Source organism: Schistocerca gregaria, chromosome 2 (assembly GCF_023897955.1).
Source record: "Schistocerca gregaria isolate iqSchGreg1 chromosome 2, iqSchGreg1.2, whole genome shotgun sequence".
NCBI classification, from domain to species: domain Eukaryota; kingdom Metazoa; phylum Arthropoda; class Insecta; order Orthoptera; family Acrididae; genus Schistocerca; species Schistocerca gregaria.
Genome location: NC_064921.1, coordinates 57,961,892 through 57,983,580, shown reverse-complemented (window position 1 = coordinate 57,983,580; position 21,689 = coordinate 57,961,892). Strand labels below are relative to the sequence as shown.

At 45.3% G+C, this 21,689-nt stretch overlaps 1 protein-coding gene across 1 annotated transcript in view; it reads right to left on the bottom strand.

Annotated features, from left to right (window-relative positions):
- LOC126335636 (uncharacterized) overlaps positions 1-21,689 on the bottom strand; it is a 785,040-nt gene that overhangs the window by 144,367 nt on the left and 618,984 nt on the right. The window contains exon 5 of the mRNA XM_049999091.1: positions 18,331-18,453. Within this exon, the coding sequence (XP_049855048.1) occupies positions 18,331-18,453 (123 nt within the window). The remainder of the gene's footprint in view (positions 1-18,330; positions 18,454-21,689) is intronic.

Here is a 21,689-nt window from a genome sequence, read left to right as displayed (position 1 = left end):
TGGAACACGTGAAGCAATTCTGACCTTACGACTTATCTTAGAAGAAAGATTAAGGAAAGGCAAACCTACTTTTCTAGCATTTGTAGACTTAGAGAATGCTTTTGACATTATTGACTGGAATACTCTCTTTCAAATTCTAAATATGGTAGGGGTAAACTACAGGGAGCGAAAGGCTATTTACAATTTGTACAGAAACCAGATGGCAATTATAATAGTCGAGGGGCATGGAAGGGAAGCAGTGCTTCGGAAGGGAGTGAGAAAGGGTTGTAGCCTCTCCACGATATCATTCAATCCGTATATTGAGCAAGCAGTGAAGGAAACAAAAGAAAAATTCAGAGTGGGTATTAAAATCCATGGAGAAGAAATAAAAAAAAAATTGAGGTGCGCTGATGACATTGTAATTCTGTCAGAGACAGCAAAGGACTTGTAAGAGCAGTTGAACGGAATAGACAGTGTCTTGAAAGGAGGATATAATATGAACATCAAAGAAAGCCAAACGACGATAATGGAATGTAGACTAATTAAGGCGGGTAATGCTGAGGGAATTAGATTAGGAAATGAGACACTTAAAGTAGTAAAGGAGTTTTCCTATTTGGGGAGCAAAATAACTGATGATGATCGAAGTAGAGAGGATATAAAAACTAGACAGGCAATGGCAAGCAAAGGGTTTCTGATGAAGAGAAATTTGTTAACATCGGGTATAGGTTTAAGTGTCAGGAAGTCGTTTCTGAAAGTATTTGTATGGAGTGTAGCCATGTATGGAAGTGAAACATGGCCGATAAATTGTTTGGAAAAGAAGAGAATAGAAGCTTTCGAAATGTGGTGCTACAGAAGAATGCTGAACATTAGATGGGTAGATAACATAACTAATGTGGAAGTATTGAATAGTATTGGGGAGAAGATGAGTTTGTCGCACAACTTGACAAGAAGAAAGGGCCGGTTGGTAGGATATGTTCTGAGGCATCTGGGGATCACAGATTTAGAATTGGAGAGCAGCGTGGAGGGTAAAAATTGTAGAGGGAGACCAAGAGATGATTACACTAAGCAGATTCAGAAGGATGTAGGTTGCAATAAGTACTGGGAGTTGAAAATGCTTGCACAGGATAGAGTAGCATGGAGAGCTGCATCAAACCAGTCTCAGGACTGAAGACCACAACAACAACAACAACAACAACAACAATCTAAAAGACAAGGTTTCACTATTGTAGCGGTCTTATTTACCCTTGTCTGTAACCCAGGAATAAAGTTCGGAGATTCATACGTGCAAATCCTTGCGAGGCCAGGTTCCACTGCGCTGGTGCAGCTAGGCCTTTTGCGAGCTGTAGCAGTAGCGCAGCTCTTTCAGGCCTGAATGCTACTGGGCGCCGAGGGTCGCCGTGTGTTGACGGTAGCCAGCGCACGCTACGCCGCAAGGCGGAAACCGCGTCAGCTGCAGGTGCTGCGCCAGCCCTGGGGGGCGTGGCGGCGCGATACGCCAGCAGTTAATCTCGGCCGCGCGCTTTTAGCTCCTTTTTCGGCCTCGGTTTCCAATTTAATGAACGCTACGGGCGGGATTTATGAGCGCTCCACGCACGCGCTAATTGCAGAAAACGAATGTGCGACGTTTCCAGGGCGCGTTCGGATAAGCGTTCACCGGGAGGAATGGGAATGACCGCATTAGCGGACGCCCGTCATTTGTTACGAGGAATATTGCGCGTGAAAACGGAGCAAATGTCGCACCGATGTGTTGGAACACGGGCGCGGCGGTGGAGCCGGCGTGGTGAAGAGAGAAAAGGGTTCGGAGAATGACTAAAGACAGAGAGAAACGGGTGGAACGTTAGGTTCGATGAAAGAGAGAGAAAAAGATGAAGATATACGGGAAAGGTGCACAAATTACAGGAACAGATCAATAGCGAAAATGTCATGCAAGCAAAGAATTACTTCTTAACTGACCTTTCACCTATATTCACCGTTGGCCTATCTCACAATGTCGCACAACGGAGGAACTTATGTTTGCGCTCCATGGACTGTGGCATGGAACTAGCCCTCTTGTGCCTGTGAAATGTGAAATAAAGGAAATCTATCCAGCAAATTCACTACAGCATAATTTTTCTGACAGTTTCCTATCTCCAGAGGTTATCGGAAGGAATACATTCCTGGATTGTTTGAGGTCACGGAAAAAAATGAATAAGGACTTTTTCTTATACGGAGAGCAAGAAATAGCTGACGGACCTCTGCATGGTCTTGACACCACGCGCCGCCAGAAATGGCTGCACCCTGTTAATAAATTTGACTTCAAACAATCAAGCAGAAAAGCCTGGTCACCATTACGCAACAATAACGTGAAGAAAGAGAATACAGTTGTGCGAACATCGTCTGAACATATGCACCATCTGTTTCCCGATTTGACTCCATCGAGTTGAATTGAGAACTGAAAAACGTGATGGCAAAGTGTTCACATCAAAGCCCACATTCTCTTCCATTCATTATATAAGATATTTCAACTGCACTAAGAGAGTTGATGCTCTGGCTTTCGATAGTATACATCCAGAATTCCACTTGTACTGTGAAAAATGGGTAGCCCAATTATTTTTCCAGTATGCTGGAAACAGGATCTATTTTATGATTTATGAGACAGACGAAGATCGCTGACATCTTAGAACTAGATAAAACCAACAACAAATCTGCAAGTTATAGACCGATGTTCCTCTGAGTATAATGTAGAAATTACGTGAGAGACTGCTGTATAGTAGGTAGGTGTCGAGATACTCAGAAGATTCCGAACAAACCGAAGCTGTGTGGAGACGTACTTCCACTGAGAACTTACACAGAAGCTGGCTTCCAGAAACAACTAAAGACATTCTCTGTATCTACTGACCTGCCTAGAGATTATGACGCCGTGTGAAGGCAGGTTCTATCAGCTGCGCCGTGTAATATCCTGCACGACTTTTTAATAGCCGGCCGGAGTGGTCGTGCGGTTCTAGGCGCTACAGTCTGGAGCCGAGCGACCGCTCCGGTCGCAGGTTCGAGTCCTGCCTCGGGCATGTATGTGTGTGATGTCCTTAGGTTAGTTAGGTTTAATTAGTTCTAAGTTACAGGCGACTGATGACTTCAGAAGTTAAGTCGCACAGTGCTCAGAGCGATTTGAACTTTTTTAAACAGTAATCTGAGAAAAAGACCTTTTTTGATATGTATAGGCAATACCAATAGTGATCTGAAGACCATCAACAATGACCTACCTCAAGAATCAGTAGTAGCTACGTACCATTATTTTAGTTTGTATATTGCAGGTATAGAAGCTACTCAGTCCAGGATATTCGGTTATTCTGATGACTGGTTGATAACAGCAAGCATAAAGAATTCGAGATCACCGTAAATATATTAAAAAAAGGACGTAATCAGATGTGGATCAATTCAACGTTGACAAAACGGACTCCACTGCAATCATCTGAGTAATCTCTTGTCGAGAACTGGACATATTTTTCGAGAGTGATCGTATGTCTCACAACAAACTCGAGAAGAAAGAACAATCTTCTCAGGAATTATAAGAAAATCTGCAACAACCAGCAGCTGCTAATTAATGGGAACATACTGCTGTCCAAAATAACAGGTAGCGCCCCAGACATATCCCACTCAGCCCAAAACTTCAATTTCCACGTAGTTTGGACGCGGCACTGGTATAATAATACACCAGCAGAGCTCTAGTTTTTTCCACGCCAACAATAAACCAAGAGAACCTTATCTTCCCTGGAGTACGTGGAGTACAGATAAAAGGAAGCGGACCAACCGTGGGAGATGTAATAACCTAAAATACAGATTGAGAAAGGCTACCATTGCACACTGCACCTGTGGTTTTCCAAGACGGAGTGTCAGGAAGATTGTGGATGAAAGCCCTTACAATACGTACCCACGACCTCTTGAAGTCCACAGCACATAAGATAAATTATGTTGTATTATATAATATTGTATTTGTAGTGCTAAAGTGACGTGTAGTTGTCATACGATTAATAATGATCTGGGATTTCAACAGCGCCAGTGACTGGCGAAACGACTTTAACATCACCAAACAAATATAAGCGAAAGGAAATTCCACAGACACAGTGTCTGTGCCACCGCTACACTGGTCAGACGGCGTGCTGTATTGGCTAGGGGTCTCCAGTCATCCGACTGGTTTGGTACAGCAAGCCTCCATTTCGTCCTCTGTGCCCGTCTCTCCACCTCAACATTCTCATTTGCTTTTAGTGTCTGCCTTCCCTTAAGACTTTTGTCCACTCCCTCCAGTACCACGACCTAATGAAAGCACTATCATCCCATCCTCATTTTGCCTGCACCCTCTAGGTCCATGACTTAATGAGTGCTGAATCATCCTGTCCGTACATAATCCATTTGTCGTTTTTATGCTAGTTGGGAAAAATAAAAATGGCCCGAAAACTATCCCATGCGCCTTAAGACACGCAACCCAGCCTACATGATCTGTCCTAGTAGCAGATATGTTGGGTCACTTGTTTTTGAGTAGCGTATTTTGCGGGGCATTTCTGTTTCATCCGTGGTGTGCAATCACTTCACCTCGTTTTCCACATCCTTCCGTAACACATCTCAAAGATATACATTCTCTTCTTTAACAGTCTATAATTCTCTGTCATGCCTTGCTGTGTTCCAGATGTTCATGTTGAGACTTTATTCATCAACTTCAGGCCCGTATTTGATACTTATAGATTTATTTGGGTGATGAAAGCTCTCTCTGCCAGTGTTAGTAGTAAGCTTCGTATGTCCTTCTTGCTCCGAGCACCATGCCTTATTTTTCTTGCAAGGTAACCAGATTTGTCTATCATGTGATTTCCTACTTCATGTTAGGTTTTGTCACTGTGGTAGTTCCTAAAGACTGGGCATCACACCCAAGTCAGCAGTGCATATCGATGCCACAGATTTGAGCAATGTCTTGCTGCAATCCTCAGTGACATAAGCGAGAGTCTGAAGAACACAGGCCCTTTCTCTCAGGATAGCACACAGCAGCGCCCGTACACGGAAGTCAATATAGAACTGAGTATGGAAGTGCTCAGCCCTGTTTGTGAACTCAACTGAGGCAGTCGACATCATCTTGTACGAGTAAAGATTTATTCAAGTCTTACACGGAAATGTACTTTTGTAAATGATGAACGTTGTACTTCAAGAGAATAGTTCGCTAATTAGTGCAACAAATGATGCTTTGACACTCAGTGGCAGTTGTAAATATCCATACACTCCTGTATCGTTATTATAGTCACCAATCTCAATTTTAGCACTTTTGCTTTCTTCGGTTTACTCTTAGGACACATTCGGTTCTCAAATAGTTTGCACTCTCGAATGCAGCCTAGGTTTTGTTGCTCGCTGAGTCCTGGGCTCTTGTTTGAGAACTTCGTGTCAGTAATCGCATTAGCAACCACGGAGAAGTTTGATCATACAAACAGTGGTCATCAGGACAGTAAGGCAGACTCGGCTGGGAATCCGGAAATTACTAGTGTCTGGTCCCATTGACACGTCGTGACGACTTTATGTCAACTGCCACGTGCAGCATTTGTCTGCTGTAATTCTAACAGATTTCAAACATCAGATGAGGAAAAGCTGAATGTTCACCAAATGAAGATGAATTCCCATTCTCTGTCCTACATCTCATCGGAACATGGCCTTTGCCTAATCTGTCTGCGGAAGAGAGGGGTGTGCACTTTCATTAAATGATATTAGAGATCAGGCAGATTCCTAAGTGAAGGTTTACAATTATCGTACCAAACTGAACCATTGTGTCCGCAACACCAGAAGAACGAGTTCATGAAAGGTCTTGGTGAATATATGACTCTGTCACAGAAAGTTTGGCTGATGCACCCAATGGTCATTGGACGATCTTCTCAGTGACTTGAAGTCGCGGGAGAGGCGTGGTGGCGAGTGGATGTGGAAGCAGAGTACCACAGCGCGAATAAAACTCCCACCCAATTAGCTTGCGCTTCACAAGTGTTTCGGAAAGCAACTCCATCTCTATGATCAGGATAAGTTACACAAGATATTACTTGGGCATAATGGAGAGAGCAGATTCTACTGCCTGTAAAAGAGCAGCTGTGGTAACATTTCAGTGCTGCACAAATGATGGAAAAGGACATTTCGACAAGAATACACTACTGGCCATTAACATTGCTACACCACGAAGATGTGCTAAAGACGCGAAATTTAACCGACAGGAAGACGATGTTGTGATATGCAAATGATTAGCTTTTCAGAGCATTCACACAAGGTCGGCGCCGGTGGCGACACCTACAACGTGCTAACATCAGGAAAGTTTCCAAGCGATCTATCATACACAAACAGCAGGTGACCTGAGACACCTGGTGAACCGTTGTTGTGATGCCTCGTGTAAGGAGGAGAACTGCGTACCATCACGTTTCCGACTGTGATAAAGGTCAGATTGTGGCCTATCGCTACTGCGGTTTATCGTATCGCGACATTGCTGCTCGCGTTGGTCGAGATCCAATGACTGTTTGCAGAATATGGAATCGGTGAGTTCAGGAGCTGGATACCAACGGCCTCGTATCACCAGCAGTCGAGATGATAGTCATCTTATCCGCATGTCTGTAACGGATCGTGCAGCCACGTCTCGATTCCTGAGTCAACAGATGGGGACTTTTGCAAGGCAACAGCCAGCTGCACGAACAGTTCGATGACGTTTGCAGCAGCATGGACTACCAGATCGGAGACCATGGCTACGGTTACCCTTGACGCTGCATCGCAGACAGGAGCGCCTCCGATGGTGGTGTACGAATAGCAAAACGTCATTTTTTCGGATTACCCAGGTTCTGTTTAAAGGATACTGATGTTCGCATCCCTGTTTGGCGACATCGCGGTGAACGCACATTGGAAGCGTGTATTCGTAATCGCCATACTGACGTATCACAAGGCGTGATGGTTTGGGGTGCCATTGGTTACACGTCTCGGTCACCTCTTGTTCGCATTGACGGCGCCTTGAACGGTAGACGTTACATTTCAGATGTGTTGCGACCTGTGGCTCTACCCTTCATTCGATCCCTGCGAAACCCAACATTTCAGCTGGATAATGCACGACCGCATGATGCAGGTCCTGTACGGGCCTTTCTGGATACAGAAAATGTTCGACTGCTGCCCTGGCCAGCACATTCTCCAGATCTCTCACTAACAGAAAAGGTCTGGTCAATCGTGGCTGAGCGACTGGCTCGTCACAATACGCAAGTCACTATTCTTGATGAACTGTGCTATCGTGTTGAAACTGCATGGGCAGCTGTGCCTGCACACGCCATCCAAGCTCTGTTTGACTAAAAGCCCAGGAGTATCAAGGACGTTATTACGGCCAGAGGTGGTTGTTCTGGGTACTGATTTCTGAAGATCTATGCTCCGAAATTGCGTGAAAATGTAATCACATGTCAGTTCTAGTATAATATATTTGTCCAATGAATTCCCGTTGATCATCTGCATTTGTTCTTCGTGTAGCAATTTTAATGGCCAGTAGTGTATTACATATGAATATACATTTCCTCACATTATATAAAACCGTTTGACCTTGTTATAAAATAAAAATTAAAACAACCCTTTCCCCAAATCATCTCTAACAACTACAGCAAAATATTTAAGAATTATGTAAGGGTATGCTAATACATTACTGGCCAACAGAGTTGATGAGGTTATTGATGCGAGAGTAACAAAACAATGGGTCTAACACTGACGCAGTTTCTTGCTGATATTCTCAACACCATTGGTTGTTGCTGGGGTATCCAAGAAAGTGACGTAGTCTCAAACTATGAACTATCTCCTAACACGTTCAATGGAAGTCAATTGACCGCTGAGGCTTCTACTCTATTTACTACTTTTTTCTTTCCTTACAAAGTGTAACGATATTTCGTAAGTATTTTCTATTGATTTATTACTTTTCCAATGTCATAAATGTGGGCACATTTTCGTTTCAGTCGGTTAAATTTTATTTTTGTGTTACACCATAGAAACGTAAGTGACACTGTATTAAAAGTACATGAAGTTACTTTCACTTTCCGTGAACATAGAACTACTTAGCTATTACGAATTGAACTTTTATATAGCAACAGAAACGTGATGCTTTACTAGGCACGCATACTCATATACACTCCTGGAAATTGAAATAAGAACACCGTGAATTCATTGTCCCAGGAAGAGGAAACTTTATTGACACATTCCTGGGGTCAGATACATCACATGATCACACTGACAGAACCACAGGCACATAGACACAGGCAACAGAGCATGCACAATGTCGGCTCTAGTACAGTGTATATCCACCTTTCGCAGCAATGCAGGCTGCTATTCTCCCATGGAGACGATCGTAGAGATGCTGGATGTAGTCCTGTGGAACGGCTTGCCATGCCATTTCCACCTGACGCCTCAGTTGGACCAGCGTTCGTGCTGGACGTGCAGACCGCGTGAGACGACGCTTCATCCAGTCCCAAACATGCTCAATGGGGGACAGATCCGGAGATCTTGCTGGCCAGGGTAGTTGACTTACACCTTCTAGAGCACGTTGGGTGGCACGGGATACATTCGGACGTGCATTGTCGTGTTGGAACAGTAAGTTCCCTTGCCGGTCTAGGAATGGTAGAACGATGGGTTCGATGACGGTTTGGATGTACCGTGCACTATTCAGTGTCCCCTCGACGATCAACAGGGGTGTACGGCCAGTGTAAGAGATCGCTCCCCACACCATGATGCCGGGTGTTGGCCCTGTGTGCCTCGGTCGTATGCAGTCCTGATTGTGGCTCTCACCTGCACGGCGCCAAACACGCATACGACCATCATTGGCACCAAGGCAGAAGCGACTCTCATCGATGAAGACGACACGTATCCATTCGTCCCTCCATTCACACCTGTCGCGACACCACTGGAGGCGGGCTGCACGATGTTGGGGCGTGAGCGGAAGACGGCCTAACGGTGTGCGGGACCGTAGCCCAGCTTCATGGAGTCGGTTGCGAATGGTCGTCGCCGATACCCCAGGAGCAACAGTGTCCCTAATTTGCTGGGAAGTGGCGGTGCGGTCCCCTACGGCACTGCGTAGGATCCTACGGTCTTGGCGTGCATCCGTGTGTCGCTGCGGTCCGGTCCCAGGTCGACGGGCACGTGCACCCTCCGCCGACCACTGGCGACAACATCGATGTACTGTGGAGACCTCACGCCCCACGTGTTGAGCAATTCGGCGGTACGTCCACCCGGCCTCCCGCATGCCCACTATACTCCCCCGCTCAAAGTCCGTCAACTGCACATACAGTTCACGTCCACGCTGTCGCGGCATGAAGACTGCGATGGAGCTCCGTATACCACGGCAAACTGGCTGACACTGACGGCGGCGGTGCACAAGTGCTGCGCAGCTAGCGCCATTCGACGGCCAACACCGCGGTTCCTGGTGTGTCCGCTGTGACGTGCGTGTGATCATTGCTTGTACAGCCCTCTCGCAGTGTCCGGAGCAAGTATGGTGGGTCTGACACACCGGTGTCAATGTGTTCTTTTTTCCATTTCCAGGAGTATATATATATATATATATATATATATATATATATATATATATATATATATATATATATATATATATATGTGTGTGTGTGTGTGTGTGTGTGTGTGTGTGTGTGTATGTAAAACAATTATGTCTGGTTTTGTCTTTCTTGCACAATCCTGCTTGGCAAGTTGTGCGTTTAGCACCTTTAGACGTTCCTTCGGTGTAAAAGTATGAAACCAGAATTCCCCAATAGAAGTTGCTAGCCATCAGCGTAGGGTCCTGAGACCGCATCTGCTGCGTCATCTGCTACCTGTAACGGCTGACGATGAATGTCAACACACAGTAACCCAAGTTTCATATATCGGTATGTGTTTCAAACCTGTAAAAATGTCGAGTTTTGTGCCAACGAAATACAATTTGCGAACAGCATTGGTTTTATGTTATTATTTGAAGAAAACTGATGCAGAATCGCATCGAATGCTTGTCGAAGATTTCGGTGAACATTCTCTTGGGAAAACACAGTGTTTTGATTGGTTCAAAAAATTCAAAAGTGGTTATTCTGACGTGAGAAAAGACGAGCGCAGGAAACCACCGAAAAATTTTGAAAACAACAAAGTGCAGGCCTTATTGGATGAATATGATAAACTCAACAGGAACTCGCAAAACTATTAAATGGGTCGCAGAAAGCCGGCTCTCTTCGGTTGAAAGCTATGAGGAAGGTGGAGAAAGTGGGAAAATGGCTTCCTCATGAACTGAATGAACGACGGCAAGCAACTCGAAAGACCACATGTGAAATACTGCTCGGAAAAAACAAAATAAAGTCGTTTTTCCATTGAACAGTGGAAAGTAATAAAAAATGGATCCTCAGCGTCGTGAACCGTGGGTGAATCCAAGCAAACCATAGGCATCGACGTCAAAATCAAACCTCTTTGGAAAGAAGACAATGCTCTGTGTTTGATGGGATCAGAAATGTTTCTTCTATTATGAGCTGCGCAAACCTGGTGAGACCGTTAACACTGGCGCTACCAACAGCAAATGATCGATTCAAATGAAGCATTACGTGACAAACGCCCGGAATATGGAAAAAGGCAGCACAAAGTCATATTGCCCCATCTCACAAAGCAAAACGGGTCAGGAAAACGATCGAGGCGTTCAGTTGGGAAATACAAGGGCCAGCGGCTTATTCTCCAGACTTGGCAGCTTCCGATTATCATGTACAGTCACCTAACGTTACCGCTGCATCTATTTCGTAGACCACATCAAATACTGACGAACCGATTCCACAGACCGAACGTGAGGAGAGGGGCTAGTGCAATTGTTTAATACAAACCATACAAAAATGCACGCAAGTATGTTTTTTAACACAAATCTAGTTTTTTTTAAATGCAGCCAAGTTGGTTTTGTTAGCACATCTGAGCATATAAAAAAATTACGTAATCGGTGCCGTTTGTTGCATTGTAAAATGTTAATTACATCCGGAGATATTGTAACCTAAAGTTGACGCTTGAAACATTGTCCTCACTTCATTGCAGGGGCCCAAAGAGCTGCAACATACATCGCGATTCTACAGATGATCTGCCAACGTTGCTCGACAATGTCCCACTGGAAACGCGTCGACGTATGTTGTATCAGCATGATGGTGCACATGCACATTCCGCAATTAACACTAGGCTGACCCTTGACAGGATGTTCGACGGGCATTTCATAGAACGTGGAGGACGCATAAATTGGCCAGCCCGTTCTCCTGATCTTACACCTCTGGACTTCTTTCTGTGGGGTACGTTCAAGGAGAATGTGTACCGTGATGTACCTACAACCCCAGAGGATATGAAACAACGTATTATGGCAGCCTGCGGCGACATTACACCAGATGTACTGCGGCGTGTACGACATTCAGTACTCCAGAGATTGCAATTGTGTGCAGAAAATGATGGCCACCACATTGAACATATATTGGCCTGTCGGGACACACTCTATTCCACTCCGTTATTGAAAACGGAAACCACGTACGTGTACCTCGACCTTCATGGTAATGTACATGTGCGTCGGTGAAAAAGACCAATAAAAAGGTGTTATCATGTGGACGTAATGTGCTGTTCCAGTCTCTCCTCTACCTAAGGATCATCACCGTTCCCTTGGGATCCCTACGTAATTCGGTGCTCTCCGATACACACCAGCGAACAGTGAAGGAGAGGTACTCAAGCGTCAACTTAAGATTACAATATCTCCGGATGTAATTAACATTTTACAATGCAACAAACAGCACTGATTGCGTATTTGTTTATATGTTCAGATGTGCTAACAAAACTAACGGGATTCCATTTTAAAAAAGTAGGTTTCTGTTAAAAAACATACTTCCGTGCATTTTTGTATGGTTTGTAGTAGCCACTTTCGGTCTGTGGAATCGATTGGTCAATGTTTGATGTGGTTTACGAAATATATCCAGCGGTAATGTTAGGTGACTCACCCAGTATTTGCATGAGTGCGACGCGCCCTCGCTGAAAAACTCTTCAATTCGTGTGCAAAAGTAAGAAAATGGCTCGCTGGCTGGTTCGCTTCAAAAGAAGATTTTTTTTGGCTTTTATAACTTGTCGGATATGTGGGAAAAATGTATAAACAGCAATGGAGATTATTTTGAATAAAAAATTGCTCTGGTAGTACATTTTTCATTTTGTCAAATGTTCAGTTTTACAGTTTTGAAGATTTAAAGCAAGTTACCAATCGCTGCATCTCTTGGAAATTTTATCTAACTGAACATCTATGCAGCTTTTTTCAGAGAGTTTCTTTATAGGTAACTGATCAACTCTAAAACGTTAATATTGTCTGTTAGATCATTAATACACAACTTGCTCAGCAAGGGCCGCAACACACTTTCCTATAGCACACCTGATGTTATTCTACATCTGACGATGATTCTCCAGCCAATACAACATGCTGCGTTCTCACTACCTCAATCCGGAACGAATTCCACTTCCCGCATGATTATAATTCTGAGAACATGCATAAGTGTGGTACTGAGCCAAATGTTTTCCGGAAATCAGGAAACACTGCATCTAACAGACTATATTGATCCAAAGCTTTCAGTACGTCACGTGAGAAAAGTGCAAGTTGTGTTTTACATGATCCATGTTTTCGGAATCCATGCTGGATGGCATGGAGGAGCGCATTCTGTTCGAGATATCTCATTATGCTTAAGCTCAGAATATGTTTTAAGATTCTGCAACAAATCTATGCCAAGGTTATTGAACGGTAGTTTTGTGGATCACTCCTTCTTCGAGGGGTCTACGGTACATCATAGTTTAAGAGTAGGTAACCCATCCTCAGTGTCATTTCCTCTCTCATTCGCTAGTGATTGGACAGTAATCTTGAGACAGTAATCTTGGTACAACTAAGAGTCTTGGGTTGTATGAAGTATTATTTGACCGTATTCAGCTACGACAGTCACTAAAGGCTTCACGCGTTTCTCTCTTGACAGCCAAACTCGTTTCCTTCAGTTTCTCTCTAGACCTATTCTTCCTATCGGAAGCAAAAGTGGATGGATTCTAGAACAGCTGAGGGTGAGAAGAATTCCTAATTTTATCAATAGTTCTTTTATGGCTTTCATTATAAAAGACCGTTGAGAGACCGTATAGCCAGTTATCAACTAGTATAAGGTGTGGTCGATGATCGTAGACAAATCTAGAACGTTACTGAAAACATGTTTGAGCCAACAACTCGTCGTGGCTCTTATGGCTTTCATTATAAAAGAGCGTTGGCATTTGGTGTACCACATCTTCGGCCCATTTGGTGTTGTTATGAGGATTGACTGTTTCTGGAGTTTTCTTTCCTGCAGTCTACAGAACTATGTACGACCACGGTTTTCTTAGTCTTCCCTTAGGAGCACAAGATTGATGTACACTTTGTTCTTTTCTCACAGTGTTGGCCTTCAAGACCGTTCGCAGTACCGACAACGCTTGCGTCTCTATATTGCAGTTCTTTTGACAGCCTAATAGATATTAAGAACGTGTCTGATGTATTCTCCCCTATCGTAAGGTTCCGGGAGACGTAGTGCGTCATGTTCTTCCAGGCTAGTATCCGTTGTTCTCGTTTCATGGTTCAAATGGTTCTGAGCACTATGGGACTTTTCTGAGGTCAACAGTCGCCTACAACTTAGAACTACTTAAATCTAGCTAACCTGAGGAAATCACACACATCCATGACAGAGGCAGGATTCGAACCTGCGACCATACCGGTCTTGCAGTTCCAGACTGTAGTGCCTAGAACCGCTCGGCCACTACGGCTGGCTCTCGTTTCACCTTTCCTCAAATAAAAAAAAACATTCAGGAAATACCTAACCTTAGTTTCTGCTACCAGCCAGTCATTTATTTTCCGCTTCCGGAGGCCACGACTGTGATAGCGATCCTGTACAGTTACCAGTTGAACTAATACTGACGACAATGAGGTGCTCAATGGAAACTCACACACCGACGTCCGAGGGAGGACTCGAACCTCCGACGGGGATAACCGCGCGAACCCTGGCAGGGGCCTGAGGCCTCGCAGCTGATGCTCAGTGATTGAGTAACGCGACGTTATCATTTTCATCTAAAAGGCGGCAAATTAGCCAGGTAAAATTCATTTCTGTGAGAAGCTGTCCATTAAACACGATCGGGTGCCAATTAAAACAATTAAGGAGAAACGTTCGCTAAAACAATTAAAATTCATAAAATCGAAGGAGTAGACTATTTTATGTAGCACTCTGCAGTGGCATCTCTGTAGGAGTTTGTGCGTGTGTGATGATGCGGAACCAGTGCCGACGCAACGGACAATTTAACAATATAGCTTCATTTTATGATCAAGTTTACATGAAGCATGCACGTCTCTCCTGGTGAGCTCTGAATGGCGCAGCTGGTGTCGGCTGCTAGGACGGCGTCTGCCGACGTTGCGTCAGTACTCCGGCCCATTGGCGAATGCCAGGCCACGGCCAGCTGCGACACACCAGGCGGCGGTCCCACTGCTCTTTCCTCACCGATAGCAGAGGCGGCTGTCGGCGGGTCACGACCCGCGTCCCTCGGACAGGCAGCGGATAGCGACTGGCGTTGTGACGCCGAGACCGTCCGTGGGACACACCGTCCACGGCAGCAGGTCTACATCTACTAGCCACCAAGCGGTGTGTGGTGGAGGGCACAATTAGCGCCAAAGTCGTATTCCCCCCTTCTGTTCCGCTCGCGGATCGCGCGAGGGAAAAACGACTGTCTGAACGCCTCAGTACGAGCTCTTACTTCCCTTATCTTTGAATGCTAACCATTACGTGATTTGAAAGTGGGTGGTAATATACGCTCTACATCCTCCGTGAAGATTGGATTTCGGAATTTAGTGAGCAGCCCCTTCTGTTTAGCTCGCCGTCTATCTGCAAGTGTGTCCCACTTCAAACTTTCTACGAGATTTGCAACGCTAAATGTACCAGTCACGAATCTTGCCGCTCTTCTTTGGACCTTCTCAATATCTTGAATCAGACCCAACTGGTATTGGTCCCATACAGACGAACGATACTCGTAGACTGGATGAACTAATGTATTGTAACCTGCTTCCTTCGTTGAAGGGGTGCATCTCTTCAGGTCTCTACCAATAAACCGCAATCTAGAGTTCGCCTTACCCGTTACTTGTGTAATCTGATCATTCCATTTGAGATCAATTTGAGTAGTCACACCCAGATACTTGACTGATGTTACTGCTTCAAAAGACTGATCATTTATTTCGTACTTATACATTAATGTTGATATCCGCCTTGTTATACGCAGTAGGTTACACTTACTAATATTGAGAGATAACTGCCAGCCATTACACCACGCATCTATGTGCTGCAAATCCGCATTGATTTCTTCACAACATTCGTGTAGACTACAGCATCAGCGGCAAACAGTCTAAGGTAGCCGTCGATACCATCAACCAGATCGTTTATGTAAATCATACAAAGCAGAAGACCTATTACGCTGGCCTGGGGCACACCTGAAGTTACTCTTGTTTCTGTTGAAGTTACAACGTTCAGGACGACATACTGCTCCCTGTCTGTTAGAAAACTTTCTATCAAACCACACATGTCATTGGATAGACCGCAAGTGCGTACTTTTTGTAGCAAGCGACAGTGCGAAACTGAGTCGAGCGCCTTTCGAAAGTCGAGAAATATGGCAACAATCTGGGAGCCGGTATCTAGTGCATGTTGTATATCATGCACAAAGAGGTCCAGCTGTGTCTAGCATGACCGTTGTTTCCTAAAACCGTGATCGTTTCTGCAGATGAGTTTCTCAGAGTCTAGAAAGGTCGTTGTGTGTGAACACAAAATATGTTCCATGGTTCTACAACAAATCGACGTCAGTGAAATTGGCCGGCAATAATGTGCATCCGATTTTCTAGCCTTTTTATAGATTGCTATGTCCTGGGCCTTCTTCCAGTCCCGTGGAACTTTCCGCCGTTCCTACGATCTCTGATAGACGACGGATAAGAATGGTGCTAGTTTTGTAGCGTAGTCAACATAAAATCTTACGGGGATACCGTCCGGGCCAGATGCCTTTATGGCGTCTAAGGATCTTAACTGTTTTACAATCCCAGATACACTAAACACTATGTCAGTCATCCCGTCGTTTGTTCGATACTTGAAAGCAGGAATAGTGCTGCAGTCCTCTATCGTAAACGAGTTTTAGAAAGCTAGGTTTAGAATCTCGATTCTTCTGTTTATCATCATCAGTTTCATTACCCGGAGGGTCTGTGGCAGCAAGTTCCTTGAAGGACCCAGTGCGGCAGCAGACGCAGCCTGGCCTCGAACCAAAGGCTACTGATGACGCTGCCCAGTCATCTAGCGGTACTGCGGTGCTCCGCCGTCGTGGTCCGGCTGGCTACTCAGCAGTGACCGATTAACCAATTCGAATAACGCCCTGTCCTCCAATTCATTATATTCCATTACTGTCCATTTGCTTCTCTAAAACGTTATCTCTTGTCACGTCACCCATCGCGAAGAGTCTCGCTCTTTGCTGCCCAGGGCAGTTTACTGCTACGCTCAGCTACCCTCGCTACACACCTCACTTTTGCAGCTGTTGTTGAGTCCTACATATCATTATTACTTTTCTGACGGCCAGTGCTGTTAACCAGAATACTCCGCGGCGGCCTCCATACTACTTTCAGTCACTAACATTAAAGATTTAATACGTTTACCTAAAAGAATGGGTACTGCATCGTAATTTTAACACGAATGAAATTTATCTACGATAACGTGGAAGCTGAAGAAGCGAATTAAAATTCGTACTGTGACCGGGACACGAACCCGCGTCTGCTTGCTTACTTTTTTTATATATTTTGTTCGGTACTGTTCGTTGCGTTTGTTCGGGGCGGACGTCACAAGACACCTCCTCAAGTTGATCCCTTTACCCATCTTCTTTATTGCAGAGGGCGAGCAGCCCTCTGATCAAACACGCTGAGCTACCGAGCTGGAATTACTAGGTAGATGTGCTGACCATTACACCACCACAACATTATGGTCAACTACCCAAGTAAAATACCCTCCCCAACACAAACCCCTGTTCACATCTCCCAATTCTCACTATCACCAGGGCTCTCCGACATTGGAATAGCACCGCAGCATTGGACGTAATGGGGAAGTGCTGTGCTACATGTGACCATACTTCGTGCAGCTATGTTGACCATAATCCTGTGGTGCTGTAATGGTTAGCATATCTGCGTAGTCAGGGAGAAGACACGGGTTCGCGTCCTAGACGCAGCACAAATTTTAATTCAATTCTTCAGCTTCCAACGTTATCGTGGATAAATTAGAGACTTAATTAGGGAAAACTTAAGATCTATACGAAAGAAATTCCCGTATCAAAATGTAAAAGTGAACAACTGACGTCTGCCAGTCGTTCTCATGTTAAGGCAGCGAACACGTTTCTCACTATTGTAGTCCAGGCAACAGCGGCGCTCACCTATTACCACAGCAACTTCAGGACAGTTTCCACCGTCCTAAGGGCCACACTCCTGTATGGATGTATCGTGGAAAGCAGTAGAGCAAGGATGGGTGTACAGCTTGGCCACAGATTCTGTTCTACAAGATTATTGATAAGTCCTTCTATGGTTTCAGAAGACAGATGCATTACAACTACAAGACACAAAAAGATAGACACAAATCTGTGGACAGACCATCTCTCCAAATACTTAAACCAAACTACAGCTGCTCAGTATGACGATCATTTCTAATGTAGCAAATGTCGATACGTGCATTTAATTCAATGAACTCACTGACGTGAACAGCGTACTGCTGTCACGTCTTACCAGACGTGACAGCAGTACGCTTCAGACATCCGTTCATCGTGTTACCTACATGCAGGCGCAAACAAAATCGATTTCGTAGATTTTATAAAATGTTAAACAGGCGACCGATCAAGATGGCATAAACTGAAAAATTGTCGAAATTACGACCCCACAACTAATTGATTTTTCTGCTTCTTTCTTGTAAAAAAAGAAAAAAAAAAACTTTTTTAGTGGTTACGAAATCGTCGGAATCAGCTCCCGGGTCATCTCCCACAAAATACATAGTTGCAAGCTTCATACAGGAAATACATCTTCGGCGTTTGTTTCTTTTCCTATTTTTTATGACATGATGCATATAAAGCACAGGCTTGGAAATAGCAACACCTGTCGGATACTGTTGGAATGAAAAAAAGAATGTTAACGACTGCTAAGATCCTCATTCTAATATGTGTGAGGTAATCGTGAAGGATGAAGAAATACAGGCTTGTGGGTGGCGTACGCAGCACGCGGGAAGCGGGAACTGGCAAAGGGTTGCGGTTCTGCGCGGTGCTGTGCGCTCGGCTTACCTTTGACCCAGACGGGGCTGGACGGCGGGTTGGAGTCGACGTCACACTTGAGGGAGACTGCCATGCCCTCTAGCAGCGGGAAGCCGAAGCCGGGGGTGCGGCTGATGGCGAAGGACGGGCTGTCTGCAACACCAAGGCGGCCGGCGTCAGCCGAGGTGTGTGCTCTGCACTGCCGGGAGCATCGACGCGCACCACAAAACCAACAGCCCACATGATTTTGAGCAGAACAGTCTTCCACACGAGAGATGGACGGGGTGATATGTTACAGTGAAGCACCAAAGAATCTCTACATCTACATCTGCATGTTTACTCTGCAATTCACACTTAAGTTCCTGGCTGACGGTTCATCTAACCATTTTCATACTACTTCTCTACCTTTCCACTCTCGAATGGCGCGTGGGAAAAAGGAACACCTAAATCTTTCCGTTCGAGCTCTGATTTCTCTTATTATATTATTATGATCATTTCTACCTATGTAGGTGGGTGCCAACAAAATAGTTTCGAATTCGAAAGAGAAAGTTGGTGATTGACATTTCGTAAATAGATCTCACCGCAAAGAAAACCTGCTTTGTTTCAGTGACTGCCATCCCAACTCGCGTATCATATCAGTGACACACTCACCTGTACTGCGCGATAACTCGAAACAAGCTTCCTTTCTTTGCACTTTTTAGATGTCCTCCGTCAATCCTATCTGGTAAGCAACCCAAACCGCGCAGCAGTATTCCAGCAGAGGACGTAAAAGTGTCTCTTTAGTGGGTTTGTCGCATCTTCTAAGTGTTTTGCCAACAAAGTGCAGTCCTTCTTTCGCCTTCCCCACAACATTATCTATGTGGTCTTTCCAATTGAAGTTGCTCGTAATTATAATTCCTAGATATTTAGTCGAATTCACAGCCCTTAGGTTCGTGCGATTTATCGTATACCCAATATTTATCAGATTTATTTTAGTACCCATGTGTCTGTCCTCGCACTTTCCTTTGTTTAGTGCCAATTGGCACTTTCGTACCAACCAGAATTTCTCACTGGGTCACTTTGTAATTCGAATTTATCGTCTGATGGTTTTAATAGACGGTAAACTACAGCGTCATCTGTAAAAAAAAAAAAAATTGAAGGGAGCTGCTCAGATTATCACCTAGATCAATTACATAAATCAGGAACAGCAGAGAGCCTATGACACTACCTTGCAGAACTCCTGATATCACTTTTGTTCGACTCGATGATTTACCGTCCATCACTACGAACTGTGATCTCTCTGAGAGGAAATCACGTATCTTGTCACATAACTGAGACGATACTCCATATGCATGCAATTTGATTGATTGTCTCGTACAGGCATGCGTTTTCAAATAAAAATATATGTAAATGAACAGAATGCGGCGCTGCGGCAGGAAACGCCTATTTACAACAGTGTCTGGCGCAGTTGTTAGATCGATTACTGCTGCTACAATGGCACGTAATCAAGAATTAAGTCAGTTTCAATGTGGCGTTATAGTCGGCGCACGGGCGTTGGGACAGAGAATCTCCGAGGTAGAGATGAAGTGGGGATTTTCCACTACGACCATTTCACGAGTGTACCGTGAATAGCAGGAATACGGTAAAATATCAAATCTCCGACATAGCTGCGGCCAGAAGAAGATCCTGTAACAACGGGACCAAAGACGACTGAAGAGAATCGTTCAACGTGACAAAAGTTGTAGCCTTCCGCGAATTGCAGCAGGTTTCAATGCTGGGCCGTCAACAAGTGTCAGTGTGCGAACCATTCAACGAAACATCATCGGAGCCGAAGGCTCACTCGAACTCACTTAGTGACTGCACGATGTAAGGCTTTACGCCTCCCCTGGGGCATTCTACAACGACACTGGATTGTTGATAACTGGAAACGTGTTGCTTGCTTGGACGAGTCTCCTTTCAGATTGCATCGAGCTGATGGACGTGTACGGGTGTGGAGTCAATCTCATGATCCCATGCACCGTGCACGTCAGCAGTGGACTGTTAAAGCTGTGGTGGGGTTGGGCGAGCGCATTTGGAGTGGTATGGGACATCCGATGCGTCTAGATACGACTCTGACAGGTGACACGTACGTAAGTATCCTGTCTGATTACGTGCATTCTTTCATGTCCATTGTGAGTCCCGACTTACTTGGGCAATTCCAGCAGGACAATGCGATATCCCACACGTCCAGTATTGCTGAGTGGGTACAGGAGCACTACTCTGAGTTTAAACATTTCCACTGCCCACCAATCTCCCCAGACATGAACAATATTGAACATATCTGGGATGCCTTGCAACGCGCTGTTCACAGTAGATTTCCACCCCCTCGTACTCTTACCAGTTTATTGACAGCCCTGCACGATTCCTGGTGTCAGTTCCCATCAGCACTATTTCAGACATTAGTCGAGTCCGTGCTACGTCGTGTTGCTGCACTTCTGCGTGCTCCCAGGGTCCGTACAAGATACACTCCTGGAAATTGAAATAAGAACACCGTGAATTCATTGTCCCAGGAAGGGGAAACTTTATTGACACATTCCTGGGGTCAGATACATCACATGATCACAATGACAGAACCACAGGCACATAGACACAGCCAATAGAGCATGCACAACGTAGGCACTAGTACAGTGTATATCCACCTTTCGCAGAAATGCAGGCTGCTATTCTCCCATGGAGACGATCGTAGAGATGCTGGATGTAGTCCTGTGGAACGGCTTGCCATGCCATTTCCACCTGGCGCCTCAGTTGGACCAGCGTTCGTGCTGGACGTGCAGACCGCGTGAGACGACGCTTCATCCAGTCCCAAACATGCTCAATGGGGGACAGATCCGGAGATCTTGCTGGCCAGGGTAGTTGACTTACACCTTCTAGAGCACGTTGGGTGGCACGGGATACATGCGGACGTGCATTGTCCTGTTGGAACAGTAAGTTCCCTTGCCGGTTTAGGAATGGTAGAACGATGGGTTCGATGACGGTTTGGATGTACCGTGTACTATTCAGTGTCCACTCGACGATCACCAGAGGTGTACGGCCAGTGTAGGAGATCGCTCCCCACACCATGATGCCGAGTGTTGGCCCTGTGTGCCTCGGTCGTATGCAGTCCTGATTGTGGCGCTCACCTGCACGGCGCCAAACACGCATACGACCATCATTGGCACCAAGGCAGAAGCGACTCTCATCGCTGAAGACGACACGTCTCCATTCGTCCCTCCATTCACGCCTGTCGCGACACCACTGGAGGCGGGCTGCACGATGTTGGGGCGTTAGCGGAAGACGGCCTAACGGTGTGCGGGACCGTAGCTCAGCTTCATGGAGACGGTTGCGAATGATCCTCGCCGATACCCCAGGAGCAACAGTGTCCCTAATTTGCT